The sequence below is a fragment of the Ranitomeya imitator genome, chromosome 6, assembly GCF_032444005.1.
Source record: "Ranitomeya imitator isolate aRanImi1 chromosome 6, aRanImi1.pri, whole genome shotgun sequence".
Lineage (NCBI taxonomy): Eukaryota > Metazoa > Chordata > Amphibia > Anura > Dendrobatidae > Ranitomeya > Ranitomeya imitator.
Window position 1 is genome coordinate 157,016,398 of NC_091287.1, and position 18,297 is coordinate 157,034,694.

Genomic DNA, 18,297 nt, shown 5'->3' on the forward strand with positions numbered 1-18,297 from the left:
AATAATGACATGAGATGAAAAGCGTCACAGCTATACCGGTACCTAACACAGGAAGTGGGGCCAGTGCGCCCTGATGGCTGGGATGACCCCTGCAACAGTAGAAACGTCTAAGTTACATGCTTACCAATGTGGATGAGGGAGAGAGGTGAAAAGGTGTCTCACTGACATATATATATATATATATATATATATATATATATATATATATATATTTATAGACAGTATATATGTTTTTATGTTTTTGGGAGCACATAGATCCATTGTATGTCCGTGTGTCGGTTTTGCAAGCCTGCGAGAAAATCTCGCAGTACGGATGCCATACGGATTACATACGGAGGATGCCATGCGCAAAATACGCTGACACACCCTGCCTACGGATGACATACGGACCACTATTTTGGGGACTTGTCTGCGTATTACAGCCGTAAATTACGGACCGTATTTTTATACGCTGAGTGTGACGCCGGCCTTCTGTGCCAGTGACCATGGCGGTAACATCACTGCTGGGCTTTGTATAGACAGTGTGTTCAGCAGCAGCGCGCTCATCTGCTGAGGGTCTCTCACAGCCACCAGTTGTAAACAAGGCTACCCGGTTAGGGGCCCGCTCAGAAGTTGGCCCAAAACCCCTCGCTACGTCTCCGCTGGTGAAAAGTATACACATACATATACTGTGAGGGGAGCAGACATGACGGCAGCGCCCGGTACATGAGCGGCGGCGCACACTGTGCACAGGACGGAGCGGGGACAGTGAGTGACTGCAGACAGACACACTGGAGCGGCTGAGGTACGGGCGGGGCGGAGCCGGGCAGTGGGAGGGGCCAGCGCAGGGGGCGTGTCCTGCACTAGTACGGCTGCAGCTGGGAGGGCGGGGCGCAGAGGTCTGTGCCGGGGATGCTGCTCCGGGGCTCTGCTCCACATCTGCGGGGAACTACAGCACCGTTATCCGTCATCAGGACAGCACTGCCCATGGCTCCCGGTGTCGCCGCTGCTGCAGCCCCTCCGCTCTCCCATACAGTGCGCATCTGCATGTAGCTCCTCGGATCAGGGGATCGGCGCCGTCCCGACTGCAGGACCTGGTCAGCTCTGGATCGCAGGATGGGGGGGAACCTCGGCTGTCATCGCTCCATCCCTAAGGACCCCTCCGACCTGTGTCAGAAGAACCGCAAGTTCAGCGCAGCCTGTAACTTCAGCAACATCCTGGTGAGTCAGGAGAGGCTGAACATCAACACTGCCACCGAGGAGGAGCTGATGACCCTGCCCGGGGTGACCAGGCAGGTGGCGCAGAACATCGTGGAGTACAGGGAGTATATCGGGGGCTTCAAGAAAGTGGAGGACCTGGCGCTGGTCAGTGGGGTGGGGGCCGCCAAACTGGAGCAGGTGAAGTTTGAGATCTGTGTGAGCAGTAAGAGTGGCTCTGCCCAGCACTCACCCAGCTCTCTAAGGAAGGACATGGAGCATGGGCACCATGGTGGGCACCTGTCTGCCACCAGGATCAACATCAACACGGCAACAGCTGCCCAGCTGATGACCCTCAGAGGGGTATCTGAGGAGATGGCTCAGGACATCGTCCACTATCGCACTCAGAATGGCCCCTTGAAAAGCATTGAGGACTTGGCCAAGGTGGACTCCGTTACCATATCATTTCTGGATAAAGTAAGGCCCCAAGTCTACGTCCAGAGGTCCAGGCCGCCATCCACACACACTAATGGAGGCTTACACTTCATGGCCAAACCTCATCCTAGTCCGACCTCTCTAAGCTTACAGAGTGAAGACCTGGACTTCCCACCTGGAGGACCAACCCAGCTTATCTCCACCAGACCTGCTGTGGAAGTCTTTGGTGGGGTCAGGGAAGGGAAGCCCGTGCTTAGGTTGGCTACATGGAACCTCCAGAACTGTAGCCTGGACAAGGCCGGCAATCCGGGTGTGAGGGAGGTGGTGTGCATGACCATTTTGGAGAATTGGTAAGTTGCGGAGGGTTCATGTTTTATAGGTCGTGTTGTAAGTCTCCTTTCTCTAAGCTACCCCATGGAGTTATGTAAATGTCTCTGACCCCATTTTCTGGGGGATTAGGGAAAGCATGTCACCATCATCTGCTGCATAGAAATAAATGTACGTCTTGTCGGAAACCTAGGATTTCCTAGAAACATAGAAGCTGCTCACTGGATCCCGTAACTTCATGTTCCGAGACGTCATATATCTACTGGTTACCAGTAGTGGAATTACCAGCAGCTTTTTACTTTAATATTGTTTTACATGTTACAATAAATCTGAAGTGTTACTGTAAGGCTGTAACCCCGAGCACCAGTGGACCTGTGACTACATGGTTGGCGAGGTGGAATAAATGACCCACTCCAGGTGTCAATGGCAGCTCTGATGTGCCTGAATTTGATGTGGGATTTCCAATGAATAAAGTACAAGTCTTATTGATACTTTTCCCACATAAAAATGTTTATCAATCTGATCAGTATATAACATTCTGCCTGCGGATCGGGGACATTCTCAACCTGACACCTAACAGTGTAAGCACTACAGTATAATGGAGACCATTGAGGTACAGCAGGTAAGGGGCTGTTCACACCTGCATCTGTTAATGTCAGTATTCTGCTCAGCGAAGAATGATATTAATGGAAGTGCCCGATGTGTCCACACCAGCAGCACCCAGTGCACCCTACTGACTACGATGAGGTCCGCTAGGTTCCTGTCACGGTGTCCTCATAAAGCAGTGCAGCACGTTGCGGTATTTTATCCCGTATTTTTGGCTGGATCTGTAATGAGGTCTCCATCGCAGATATGAGCAGAGCTTTATAGACCCCATCAGACAGAGCCTGACATTGTATCGTTTCTGCTGCGTGTTTGTATACAGAGGCATCCTAGGAATAGCCGCTACCTTTGTGCCTTTATAGTAAGTCCGGCATTGGGGAACCTCATGTATGGCCACACTGTGTTATGTCTCCAATGTTGCAGTCGGTTCTTATTGTTCGGGCAGTGTTGGCTTTATGGATTCTTAGTTTTGGTAAATAACATGATAAAGAAACAGAAGCATAAAGATCCAGTGCTTGGATTGTTACGTCTTCGTCTATCCAGACAGATAGTGGCTTTTTGTCAATGGCAGACGCATTGTTAAACCTAGTAATGTAGACTCCTATTGTGCTTGTTCACTGGTCAGCCGTATAGTTATTACTGTAAGCTTTCTTTACATGTGTTAAAGGGACCTGGCAGCTGTTACATGCCCACCAAACCGTGGGCAGAATGTAACATCTCCTGGTTGTGTGATCACAAACATGGATGTTTTACTCTGTACTCACCGCCAGGGTCCGAGCCATGCAGGTGACTAGCACCAGGTTTGGGCAGCATGTATCAGCTGACAGGTTCCCTATAAAATGGAAGTAGCTCATTATCCAAACTCTTGTCTTGTGTGTATCACTCGCATTTTCATAAACACACCCCGTGTTATACTGGGCCCACCAGAGAAATCACCCCGAGGGCCGCGCTTCATCTCTACATAACATGTACATAACATCGTACACTCACAGCGTGTCATCAGGGAGTATTGTGAATCGGCCCGTACAAATAGATCCTAATGGCAAGTGTCAAAAGAAAAGTTCAAGTAAAAAATAACCTCACCGTGTTATAGAAGAGCCTGCTAATAGTGTCCATCCAAACCGCTGACCAACAGTGCGCGAGAAAGGATGGATCCACACTTCCATCTAGAAATCTTATTCCACTAGATTAATAAAACGGTAGATGAAAACTCATTCTGGTGCGTTTCTGGCGTTATTATTGCCCTAAGTCCGTAGAGTCTATGACTAAGGACGATGGCGCCCAAATTGCGCCAGATTGAGATTCTATCTACTATTTTCATGAGGATTTTTAATCTAATGGAATAAAGATTTTTATTTGGATGTGTCGATCCATCCTTTTCCTTTCCTAGTGGTAAGTGATTAGCTCTGAAAAGGGGCTATTTTTGCTGGTCCTTTGGACCCACTATTACTGAGATGTTTCCTAGTAATTGCGTTATAGGAGAAGACATACAGCCCTCATAACGTAGGAGACAGGAGGTAAAGGTGGTAGACATCTGTAATGTAGACTTCTGACGACGCCGAACATAGGAAGGAGGAAATATTTGTACTGGGTTATTAGAAATCTATCCTGTTCCCCGTTTCCTGCAATGCAAACATTTGTTGGCCACCCCAGACTTCAGCTTGTAAGCAAAGTCAACAGCAATCTCTATAACCAAGAATTCTATGTTCCTCCAGAAAAAAGATGTGGTGGGTACTCTAGCACCAAGTGTTGGTTTAGGCACAATAGTCTCGTGAATGTACTTTTGTCCAAGCTGATGAACACATATTGATTTATTATATCAGTCATTCTCCTATAAGACGATGTGATGAATTTGAATGCGGAAATGCAAAGAATTAAACTAGTGCACTATTGTAGTGAAAGCCCTGACCCTATTGTGTAAACCTGCTTTTTGCCAAGTTGTACATATATGTTTACAGGGAAGTCAGGAGACATAGCTGTCTGCCAACTAATTGTTCACCTAATGGACATCTACAATTGCTCATTTTGCCTTTCTACCCAGTTAATTCCTCTCTTTACCATTAGGTCTATGACATCACGTGATTAAACACGGATTAGCTGAATCCTTCGAAGCTCTATGTAGAAAGAGGAAGACTCTTTTCCCCCTCTTCAACTCCTGATCCAGTTGCTCTGCTCCTGCCCCCATCCATGGACTTTCAGTGAGGTATAATTGTAGTTTTAATGATGCCTCGTGCAGGAAAAGAGAACTCCTGTTTCTACATAGAGCTTAGAAGAATTCAGCAAGTCATTTTTTAAATGTGAAGTCGTAGAGAAGAATTATCTGGGTAGAAAGGCAAAATGAGCAATTGTTAGTACACACTGCTATATAATATGGTGATTGCAATATATTAAGAGGATAAAAATTTTGAAGAGAGAGATTCATTAAATTGGTTTCCAGACTGTGCCACGTGTCTTTTCCTAATGCTGAAGAACGATGCACATAGTGATGACATCGTACAAGTATAATGCACATGTTGATGTCACTGCATAAACCTAATGCAATTAGGGATAGCATGAGAATTGGAATAATTAACTATGCAAACTGACAGCTAAGAAATAAGTGATGTCACAGTAGTGGAATAATGTACACAGTATATCACAGCAGTGGAATAATGCACACCGTATATCACAGTACAGGAATAATGCACACCGTATATCACAGTACAGGAATAATGCACACCGTATATCACAGTACAGGAATAATACTCACCGTATATCACAGTACAGGAATAATGCACGCTGTATATCACAGTACAGGAATAATGCACACCGTATATCACAGTACAGGAATAATGCACGCCGTATATCACAGTACGGGAATAATGCACACCGTATATCACAGTACAGGAATAATGCACACCGTATATCACAGTACAGGAATAATGCACACCGTGTATCACAGTACAGGGATAATGCACACCGTATATCACAGTACAGGGATAATGCACACCGTATATCACAGTACAGGAATAATGCACACCGTATATCACAGTACAGGAATAATGCACACCGTATATCACAGTACAGGAATAATGCACGCCGTATATCACAGTACAGGAATAATGCACACTGTATATCACAGTACAGGAATAATGCACACCGTATATCACAGTACAGGAATAATGCACGCCCTATATCACAGTACAGGAATAATGCACACTGTATATCACAGTACAGGAATAATGCACACCGTATATCACAGTACAGGAATAATGCACGCCGTATATCACAGTACAGGAATAATGCACACCGTATATCACAGTACAGGAATAATGCACGCCCTATATCACAGTACAGGAATAATGCACACTGTATATCACAGTACAGGAATAATGCACACCGTATATCACAGTACAGGAATAATGCACACCGTATATCACAGTACAGGAATAATGCACGCCGTATATCACAGTACAGGAATAATGCACACCGTATATCACAGTACAGGAATAATGTACACCGTATATCACAGCAGTGAAATAATGCACACCGTATATCACAGTACAGGAATAATGCACACCGTATATCACAGTACAGGAATAATGCACACCGTATATCACAGTACAGGAATAATACTCACCGTATATCACAGTACAGGAATAATGCACGCTGTATATCACAGTACAGGAATAATGCACGCCGTATATCACAGTACGGGAATAATGCACACCGTATATCACAGTACAGGAATAATGCACACCGTATATCACAGTACAGGAATAATGCACACCGTATATCACAGTACAGGAGTAATGCACACCGTGTATCACAGTACAGGAATAATGCACACCGTATATCACAGTACAGGAATAATGCACGCCGTATATCACAGTACAGGAATAATGTACACTGTATATCACAGTACAGGAATAATGCACGCCGTATATCACAGTACAGGAGTAATGCACGCCGTATATCACAGTACAGGAATAATGCACGCCGTATATCACAGTAAAGGAATAATGCACGCTGTATATCACAGTACAGGAATAATGCACGCCGTATATCACAGTACAGGAATAATGCACACCGTATATCACAGTACAGGAGTAATGCACGCCGTATATCACAGTACAGGAATAATGCACGCCGTATATCACAGTACAGGAATAATGCACGCTGTATATCACAGTACAGGAGTAATGCACGCCGTATATCACAGTACAGGAATAATGCACACCGTATATCACAGTACAGGAATAATGCACGCCGTATATCACAGTACAGGAATAATGCACGCCGTATATCACAGTACGGGAATAATGCACGCCGTATATCACAGTACAGGAATAATGCACGCCGTATATCACAGTACAGGGATAATGCACACCGTATATCACAGTACAGGAATAATGCACGCCGTATATCACAGTACAGGGATAATGCACACCGTATATCACAGTACAGGAATAATGCACGCTGTATATCACAGTACAGGAATAATGCACGCTGTATATCACAGTACAGGAATAATGCACACCGTATATCACAGTACAGGAGTAATGCACGCCGTATATCACAGTACAGGCATAATGCACGCCGTATATCACAGTACAGGAATAATGCACGCCGTATATCACAGTACAGGAATAATGCACGCTGTATATCACAGTACAGGAATAATGCACGCTGTATATCACAGTACAGGAATAATGCACGCCGTATATCACAGTACAGGGATAATGCACGCCGTATATCACAGTACAGGAATAATGCACGCTGTATATCACAGTACAGGAATAATGCACGCTGTATATCACAGTACAGGAATAATGCACGCTGTATATCACAGTACAGGAATAATGCACACCGTATATCACAGTACAGGAGTAATGCACGCCGTATATCACAGTACAGGCATAATGCACGCCGTATATCACAGTACAGGAATAATGCACGCCGTATATCACAGTACAGGGATAATGCACACCGTATATCACAGTACAGGAATAATGCACGCCGTATATCACAGTACAGGAATAATGCACGCCGTATATCACAGTACAGGAATAATGCACGCCGTATATCACAGTACAGGAATAATGCACGCCGTATATCACAGTACAGGGCTAATGCACGCCGTATATCACAGTACAGGAATAATGCACGCCGTATATCACAGTACAGGAATAATGCACGCCGTATATCACAGTACAGGGATAATGCACACCGTATATCACAGTACAGGAATAATGCACGCCGTATATCACAGTACAGGAATAATGCACGCCGTATATCACAGTACAGGAATAATGCACGCCGTATATCACAGTACAGGAATAATGCACGCCGTATATCACAGTACAGGAATAATGCACGCCGTATATCACAGTACAGGAATAATGCACACCGTATATCACAGTACAGGAATAATGCACGCCGTATATCACAGTACAGGAGTAATGCACGCCGTATATCACAGTACAGGAATAATGTACGCCGTATATCACAGTACAGGAGTAATGCACGCCGTATATCACAGTACAGGAATAATGCACACCGTATATCACAGTACAGGAATAATGCACGCCGTATATCACAGTACAGGAATAATGCACACCGTATATCACAGTACAGGAATAATGCACGCCGTATATCACAGTACAGGAATAATGCACGCCGTATATCACAGTACAGGAATAATGCACGCCGTATATCACAGTACAGGAGTAATGCACGCCGTATATCACAGTACAGGAATAATGTACACCGTATATCACAGTACAGAAATAATGCACGCCGTATATCACAGTACAGGAATAATGTACACCGTATATCACAGTACAGGAATAATGCACGCCGTATATCACAGTACAGGAGTAATGCACGCCGTATATCACAGTACAGGAATAATGTACACCGTATATCACAGTACAGAAATAATGTACCACGATAATGATAAAGTGAAAAGAGCTGATTCATGATACAAACATCATTCACAATGTGATATCACAGCAGAGGATTAATGCACATGTGGTTTTACAGTACAGGTATTAGAAACAAGGTGAAAGCACAGTAAAAGAATAAAACATTGTCTTGCTCTTCCATGGATCTGATTTCATTTGTTCTTGCTCCATTCATCATCCATAGTTATTAGAGCCTGCAGCCCGGCCATGAGTGGAGGTGAGACCTATGCACGATGGGGGCCGTAGGGTTGTTAGGCCTACTACTGATGTAGTAGTGTGATGCAGAGCGCTTCTAGGGCTTTGCATCGTCATTGCTGTGTCATATCTCTTGAGGACATGGGAGACTATCTTGTGATACATAGGGGCCTAACTAATATTATTATTTATTATAGCTTCATTTATTCTAAGGCTCTTTACATGCGAAAAGGGGTATACATAATAAAAAGAAGTGCAGTAATCTTAGACAATACAAGTCAGTGACTGGTACAGAAGGAGAGAGGACCCTGCCCGCAAGGGCTCACAGTCTACGGGGATGGGTGAAGATACAGTAGGTGAGGGTAGAGCTGGTCGTGCAGAGGTTTGGTGTAGACTTTTCAGAAGAGGTGGGTCTTCAGGTTCCTTTTGAAGGTTTCCATGGTATTATTTCATTGTTCCAGAAAGTTGTAATATTAGAGAGCTGAAGAGTTCTACCTCCACTAAAGACAACCAACGTACATGTGCACTCCAAGTATACAGCGTGGATCTCAACTGCGTAATGTAGCCAGCACCCAAGAGTAACTGCTGGAATCGAAGCTAGCTCAGATCACAACCGTTCAACCTCTTAGATGCCACCGTTGATTGTGACAGCGGCATTCAGGTTAGGTTACGAACAGTATACCAACTAGTGCTGTATTATTTAGCTATTCTCTTATGAGAAAACTCATCAACAGGAGTTTGGGGAGGACTGCTGCTTCTTATGACAGTCTTGCAGTATACAGTAATGCAGCATAAGGCTAACAAAAAATGTAAATGTAAAAAATAGTGTAAAATAGTATAAATAATAGTGTAAAAGTTTAAAACATTTAAATCACTTTCCTTTTCGTATAATGCAAATAGCAAAATCAAAAAACTAAAAAAAATGTTTCAATTTGGAATCTCTGTGAGCATAATTGTACAAACTAATGAAACCATTATCTCATGTGGCTAATGCTAAAAAGTAATAAAAATGAAAATGCCTGAAATAATGTTTTTTTGTCACGTCCCTTCCTCCCCTCCAAAAAAAGACAAAAACTGTATAAATCAAATGCCCAAAATAAAAATAATGTGTAGCACCTAAGAGGTTAATATAGGAATGTAATTGCTAAAGTGGTGGGATCTTTCATTTGCTATCTGGGGTAGAAAGACCATCTGGACTTGTCATTTTCATCACCAGCTTGCCTAGTATATTGTTTGCGGGCTGTGTATTTTCCTACACGCCTTATATTAGATTTGACAGTGCAATATAAGACTTACAACCTGTGAATGACCTGAAATGTAACCCTCAAATCTAATTCAGTAAATGGCGTGCCACGGAGCTGCTAAACTTTCCCTCCGCCTGCTTTGGTTTCTGAATTTCTGGTGTCAGTATATACAGGTCCTTCTCAAAAAATTAGCATATAGTGTTAAATTTCATTATTTACCATAATGTAATGATTACAATTAAACTTTCATATATTATAGATTCATTATCCACCAACTGAAATTTGTCAGGTCTTTTATTGTTTTAATACTGATGATTTTGGCATACAACTCCTGATAACCCAAAAAACCTGTCTCAATAAATTAGCATGTTTCACCCATCCAATCAAATAAAAGTGTTTTTTAATAACAAACAAAAAAACCATCAAATAATAATGTTCAGTTATGCACTCAATACTTGGTCGGGAATCCTTTGGCAGAAATGACTGCTTCAATGCGGCGTGGCATGGAGGCAATCAGCCTGTGACACTGCTGAGATGTTATGGAGGCCCAGGATGCTTCAATAGCGGCCTTAAGCTCATCCAGAGTGTTGGGTCTTGCGTCTCTCAACTTTCTCTTCACAATATCCCACAGATTCTCTATGGGGTTCAGGTCAGGAGAGTTGGCAGGCCAATTGAGCACAGTAATACCATGGTCAGTAAACCATTTACCAGTGGTTTTGACACTGTGAGCAGGTGCCAGGTCGTGCTGAAAAATTAAATCTTCATCTCCATAAAGCATTTCAGCCGATGGAAGCATGAAGTGCTCCAAAATCTCCTGATAGCTAGCTGCATTGACCCTGCCCTTGATGAAACACAGTGGACCAACACCAGCAGCTGACATGGCACCCCACACCATCACTGACTGTGGGTACTTGACACTGGACTTCAGGCATTTTGGCATTTCCTTCTCCCCAGTCTTCCTCCAGACTCTGGCACCTTGATTTCCGAATGACATGCAAAATTTGCTTTCATCAGAAAAAAGTACTTGGGACCACTTAGCAACAGTCCAGTGCTGCTTCTCTGTAGCCCAGGTCAGGCGCCTCTGCCGCTGTTTATGGTTCAAAAGTGGCTTTACCTGGGGAATGCGGCACCTGTAGCCCATTTCCTGCACACGCCTGTGCACGGTGGCTCTGGATGTTTCCACACCAGACTCAGTCCACTGCTTCCTCAGGTTCCCCAAGGTCTGGAATCGGTCCTTCTCCACAATCTTCCTCAGGGTCCGGTCTCCTCTTCTCGTTGTACAGCGTTTTCTGCCACATTGTTTCCTTCCAACAGACTTACCATTGAGGTGCCTTGATACAGCACTCTGGGAACAGCCTATTTGTTGAGAAATTTCTTTCTGGGTCTTACCCTCTTGCTTGAGGGTGTCAATGATGGCCTTCTTGACATCTGTCAGGTCGCTAGTCTTACCCATGATGGGGGTTTTGAGTAATGAACCAGGCAGGGAGTTTATAAAAGCCTCAGGTATCTTTTGCATGTGTTTAGAGTTAATTAGTTGATTCAGAAGATTAGGGTAATAGGTCGTTTAGAGAACCTTTTCTTGATATGCTAATTTATTGAGACAGGTTTTTTGGGTTATCAGGAGTTGTATGCCAAAATCATCAGTATTAAAACAATAAAAGACCTGACAAATTTCAGTTGGTGGATAATGAATCTATAATATATGAAAGTTTAATTGTAATCATTACATTATGGTAAATAATGAAATTTAACACTATATGCTAATTTTTTGAGAAGGACCTGTACATAAGGATAGAGGGTAATAACTCCAAGCAGTCTACACTTATTCATGGCATCACTCACAGATAATGTAGTCTTATCGCTGATTTCCCTAAAGTGACGTGTAAGGGAAATCCTATATGAACCTGGGTGGATAACTCTGGGCGACGTGAGAGTACATGGATTCCTCCTACCCTTCACTGTAATAGAATTTTGGAGGTTCTTTAAATGATGCAAATATTAAATTGAGGGTGCAAACAATTTTGTCCAGCCCATTTTGAGGGTTTTTGTCTGAAATTATGCCCAATTTGTCTTTTTTTTTCCTGTGTATTTTGTGTTACTCCAATACACACAAAGGAAATAAATGTGTATAACAATACATGTGTAATTGCAATAATTTTCTGGAAGAAATACTTCATTCATTGGAACAACTTCAAGGGTGGCAACACTTTCGACCATGACTGTACATATATATTGAAGGTTTATTGTTATCATTAATTCAGTCTAAAAATTGAATGCTCAAAAGCCACAAACATTATGAGAGCATTGCATATGTCTGCACTTATATTTCCCAATCCCTACGGTATCACTAACTCCTTATCAGAAGTCAGCGTTCAATAAATCCAATCAGCAGTCATCAGTTGGGTATATAGCAAAGCATGAAAGCGTGGTTATTAGCATGTGAGACACTTCTGGAATACCTAAAGTATATGCTAGAAATGCCTAATAGATAGGAATCCGTAAAGTGGAACATGCACCTATGGGAATAATACCATACCCACAGTGAGCACTTAGGAGAGGGGAAGGCCATGCGTGAATGTGGCTCTCCGCATTGTAAACTTAAATGCCATAAACTGCAATGTAGAGAGCTACAAGCAGAGGTGAACACACCGGTAAAGCACATACACATCCTTCTGGAGTAAGAAATGGGGGTAAAGGGACTCAGTTCTCCTAAAATGTATGGGAGACACATGACTATATGCTGCCCCACTTTTCTATGTTATGTAAACTACATGCAAACAGCCAAACACAGGCAAGCATTTCTGTTACCAGCTGGTTGGCGGGTGGGCACACAGAATGGCATATCGGGCAAAATGTGGTCACTGGGCTACAGGTTTTGCACCACTGATCTAGACCAAATATTTCTGTAAATGATCTTTACCTATTTACTTATTTACTTTCCTGGTTTCTTGCTGTGGATATACCAATACAGATACAATTTAGTGTTTTGGGGAGAAAGTGAGGACATATCACTAGAGAACATAGTAACTTTCTAATCAGTGAAGGTCTGACTGCTGCGATCTGTAATAATCATGAGAATTTAAGAGGATCTTACGCTAGTTTACAGATTATGGTAGGCTGCAGCGTCCGGCCACCCGCTGCACATGGAAGCCCAGCACTGCCTCAAGTAAATGGGGCAGTGCCACAGTGCCCTGCGGAGCTGGTGGTGTGGATGCCCCAACTATGTAGGAAAAGACTGCAAAGCTAACCTAGATCTAAACTGATAGGTTGTGAAAGAGATGGGAGCTGGAAGGGAAGCGGGAGCAATGCACTATTGGGGCCGTGTGGGAAATTATTGTCACATCATGAACAAGAAAGTGCAGAAGCTCCTGACACATATCAGATACCGAGAAAAATAGCAAAACTGACCTAAAGGTACTCGATCAGACGTTATCTCTAAAAACAACACTTCATTTTATAGCAGATTTTCACATTTTCAACTCACGGAAAACTCTTTTTCGGGACAGAGTACCCTAGTGACTGACGGGGGGAACTTTACCTATTAGTGACATGGACCCTGATGACATCTCTATATTGCGTACCTGTTTCGTATTGCCATTCAGATAAGACCTCTGATTTTTTTCCTGGAGTCTGCGTATTCATGAGGCGCAGCTAACACTATCACTGATTAACAGCTTCCTTTTCCTATAACACCGACAGTCATTGGCAGGCGTGGGGAGCTACGGACCATGAATATAGCAGACGCGTCCGCGCATACACATAGTGAACAGAACTCCAATGCTGCAGCAAATAACTGAATCATGAACCGGCTGCAAGAAAATAAGTAATAAAGCACTTAAATCAGGATCTTTATCACTACTTTATGCTGTCCTCCTATAGATTTCCTTTAAAATTGTTTTGAGGGACGTTATTACTAAATCACCACTTATTGACAACTTTTGTCTGGAGCCAAAATGAAAGAACTCGAACTGAAAACCATATTATCCATAATAATCCATAATAATATAATTAGGATGTCATGCGCTGTAGGACTTGCAGCCATATTATGGTATTAGAGCAATGACCGGCTCTGGAAGAGCGGCCAGTGACTGTCTCTCTGTCTGGAATCTGTGGAATCAGAGTACAGAACAATAGCGGGCCTTGTTTGTATGCAAAGGAGGAGAAAAGCACTCTGCAATCTGAAAGCCTGTTCGGGAGCCATGTCAGGACATACTGTATATTAAATGCTTAAAAAACGAACACAAATATATACAGTACAGACCAAAAGTTTGGACACACCTTCTCATTTAAAGATTTTTCTGTATTTTTATGACTATAGAAATTGTACATTCACACTGAAGGCATCAAAACTATGAATTAACACATGTGGAATTATATACTTAGCAAAAAAGTGTGAAACAACTGAAATTATGTCTTATATTATAGGTTCTTCAAAGTAGCCACCTTTTGGTTTGATGACTGCTTTGCACACTCTTGGCATTCTCTTGATGAGCTTCAAGAGGTAGTCACCAGGAATGGTCTTCCAACAATCTTGAAGGAGTTCTCAGAGATGCTTAGCCCTTGTTGGCCCTTTTGCCTTCACTCTGTGGTCCAGCTCACCCCAACCATCTATAGAGGCCAGGTCATCTGGCATAGCACCCCATCACTCTCGTTCTTGGTCAAATAGCCCTTACACAGCCTGGAGGTGTGTTTGGGGTCATTGTCCTGTTGAAAAATAAATGATGGTCCAACTAAACGCAAACCGAATGGAATAGCATGCTGCTGCAAGATGCTTTGGTAGCCATGCCGGTTCAGTATGCCTTCAATTTTGAATAAATACCCAACAGTGTCACCAGCAAAGCACCCTCCACACCATCATACCTCCTCCTCCATGCTTCACGGTGGGAACCAGGCATGTAGAGTCCATCCGTTCACCTTTTCTGCATCGCACAAAGACATGGTGGTTGGAACCAAAGGACTAAAATTTGGACTCATCAGACCAGTACAGATTTCCACTGGTCTAATGTCCATTCCTTGTGTTCTTTAGCCCAAACAAGTCTCTTCTGCTTGTTGCCTGTCCTTAGCAGTGGTTTCCTAGCAGCTATTTTACCATGAAGGCCTGCTGCACAAAGTCTCCTTTTAACAGTTGTAGAGATGTGTCTGCTGCTAGAACTCTGTGTGGCATTGACCTGGTCTCTAATCTGAGCTGCTGTTAACCTGCGATTTCTGAGGCTGGTGACTTGGATAAACTTTTCCTCAGAAGCAGAGATGACTCTTGGTCTTCCTTTCCTGGGGCGGTCCTCATGTGAGCCAGTTTTTTTGTAGCGCTTGATGGTTTTTGCCACTGCACTTGGGGACACTTTCAAAGTTTTCCCAATTTTTTGGACTGACTGACCTTCATTTCTTAAAGTAATGATAGCCACTTGTTTTTCTTTACTTAGCTGCTTTTTTCTTGCCATAATACAAATTCGAACAGGCTATTCAGTTCTAACAGGCTATTCACGACTGAGGGGCGATCTAATAACCATGTATAAGTATATAAGGGGACAATACAAATATCTCGATGAGGATCTGTTTATACCAAGGAAGGTGACGGGCACAAGGGGGCATTCTTTGCGTCTGGAGGAGAGAAGGTTTTTCCACCAACATAGAAGAGGATTCTTTACTGTTAGGGCAGTGAGAATCTGGAATTGCTTGCCTGAGGAGGTGGTGATGGCGAACTCAGTCGAGGGTTTCAAGAGAGGCCTGGATGTCTTCCTGGAGCAGAACAATATTGTATCATACAATTATTAGGTTCTGTAGAAGGACGTAGATCTGGGGATTTATTATGATGGAATATAGGCTGAACTGGATGGACAAATGTCATTTTTCGGCGTTACTAACTATGTTACTATGTTACTATGTTACTATGACTATCAGCTGTGTATCCACCAGACTTCTGCATAACACACCTGATGGTCCCAACCCCATTTATAAGGCAAGAAATCCCACTTATTAAACCTGACAGGGCACACCTGTGAAGTGACAACCATTCCCGGTGACTACCTCTTGAAGCTCATCAAGAAAATGCCAAGAATGTGTAAAGCAGTCATCAAAGCAAAAGATGGCTACTTTGAAGAACCTAGAATATAAAACATAATTTCAGTTAATTTACACTCTTTTGTTAAGTATATAATTCCACATGTGTTAATTCATAGTTTTGATGCCTTCAGTGTGAATGTCCAATTTTCATAGTAATGAAAATACAGAAAAATCTTTAAATGAGAAGGTGTGTCCAAACTTTTGGTCTGTACTGTACATCACAAAAATATTGTAGCCTCAGTTTTAGTTTTCTTTACTGATGGTAATCTGATAAAGTCAAATTTTGCAATTTAAAGGGAAACGGTCATACCCAGAATTCAAATTGAAATATCTATTCATATAGGGAACTTAGACTCTATAAAATCATATTTGTATTGTAGATTTTACTAATTATGTTTTGTATCAAAACAATTTTATTACATGTTAGGGGGCTTCGGTGCATCCTTGGCTTAGCGCAGCGTTGCTCCCTCTAAATTACCATCCTCTTCATATCCCCTTATGATTGACAGCACTTGCTTTGAAATTCTACCAGATATAAATCCTCAGTCCATTACATACTGACACTACAAAGACTAATAGCACACATTGTCAGTGTGTGCAGGTGCATTTTCATCCCTTTCTTGTGTGTAGCGGCCTCTCGCTGCACACAGGACCACAAAGCAGCGGGTGGAGATGCTAACAGGAGAGGGAGATGAGAACATGCGCAATGTCGGTGTGTTGTGTGCGTTCTCATCTCCCTCTTCGGGCAGCTTTGTCCGCTGCTGTGTCATCCTGTGTGCAACAGGTGGCCCGTACACATGGCAGAGCAATGAGAACAAGCTCCTGCAGTTTCAGTACATACAAGGCTCACTCTAAGGCCGGCTGTCACACTTAACGTATGAAAAATCGGTCCGATTCCCTCGGCCGAGAGTCGCACAAATATTCTCCATATGGTCATCCGTGTGTAATGCATTTGCAATGCGATGATGCGTTTTCCTCGCATCTATGTATCCGTATGACGTGCATATGGCTTTCTATTTCTCATTGCTTTTCCCCAATGAATTTAATGGCTCAATGGGCTGAAATGAGGAAAGTGTGTGCGTATTTCTCGCAAGTCACATTGATGGTCCGTGCGGTGTCCGATTTTTTTTTTTCTCGCACCCATAGGCTTGCATTGGTGAGTCTTGGCCGATATACACGTATATTTGCAGCATGCTGCAATTTCACTCGCACGTACAAAAAAAACGGTGATGTGAACTGCCCCATAGATTAACACTGGTCCCAGTGCTATGCGATGTTTTCTCGCATAGCACTGGTCCGTATTCTACGTTAATGTGACTCCGGCCTAATGTGAGTGCTATGTGAGGCTTATGCAGACGTCCATTCAAATTACAACCTACAGTCGTGTTTTATGGAATGCCTGTAATTGGATTCATGACACATTAAAGAAATTCACTGCGATCAAAGGGTGTTATCAATCATGGTATTTGGCACCTAATGAATTCATTTTTGTTAAGTCTAAAGGTACCGTCACACTGACCAACTTCACAACGATATCGCTAGCGATCCGTGATGTTGCAGCGTCCTGGCTAGCGATATCGTTGTGTTTGACACGCAGCAGCGATCTGGATCCTGCTGTGACATCGTTGGTCGGAGCAGAAAGTCCAGAACTTTATTTCGTCGCTGGATCTCCCGCAGACATCGCTGAATCGGCGTGTGTGACGCCGATCCAGCGATGTCTTCACTGGTAACCAGGGTAAATATCGGGTTACTAAGCGCAGGGCCGCGCTTAGTAACCCGATGTTTACCCTGGTTACCAGTGTAAATGTAAAAAACAAACAAACACTACATACTTACATTCCGGTGTCTGTGGCGTCCCCCCGGCGTTCTGCTTCCCTGCACTCCTCCTGCATCCTGTGTCAGCGCCGGCCAGCCGTAAAGCAATTACAGCGGTGACGTCACTGCTCTGCTTTTATGGCCAGCGCTTACACAGTGCAGGGAAGCAGAAAGCCGGGGGACGCGACAGGAATGTAAGTATGTACTGTTTGTTTTTTTTACATTTACACTGGTAACCAGGGTAACCATCGTGTTACTAAGCGCGGCCCTGCGCTTAGTAACCCAATGTTTACCCTGGTTACCCGGGGACTTCGGGATCGTTGGTCGCTGGAGAGCTGTCTGTGTGACAGCTCTCCAGCGACCACACAGCGACGCTGCAGCGATCGGCATCGTTGTCGGTATCGCTGCAGCGTCGCTAAATGTGACGGTACCTTTAGTGGTGTTATCAGATAATCTTCACTGTGATTGTGAACTTCTTTTCCCTGTTTGACACTGTC

The 18,297-nt window shown here is 43.4% G+C and overlaps 1 protein-coding gene across 1 annotated transcript in view; it reads left to right on the forward strand.

Annotated features, from left to right (window-relative positions):
• The first annotated feature begins 860 nt into the window (after nucleotides 1–860).
• EEPD1 (endonuclease/exonuclease/phosphatase family domain containing 1) overlaps nucleotides 861–18,297 on the forward strand; it is a 178,403-nt gene continuing 160,966 nt past the window's right edge. The window contains exon 1 of the mRNA XM_069730223.1: nucleotides 861–1,961. Coding sequence (XP_069586324.1) covers nucleotides 1,096–1,961 — 866 coding nt within the window. The 5' untranslated portion in view covers nucleotides 861–1,095. The remainder of the gene's footprint in view (nucleotides 1,962–18,297) is intronic.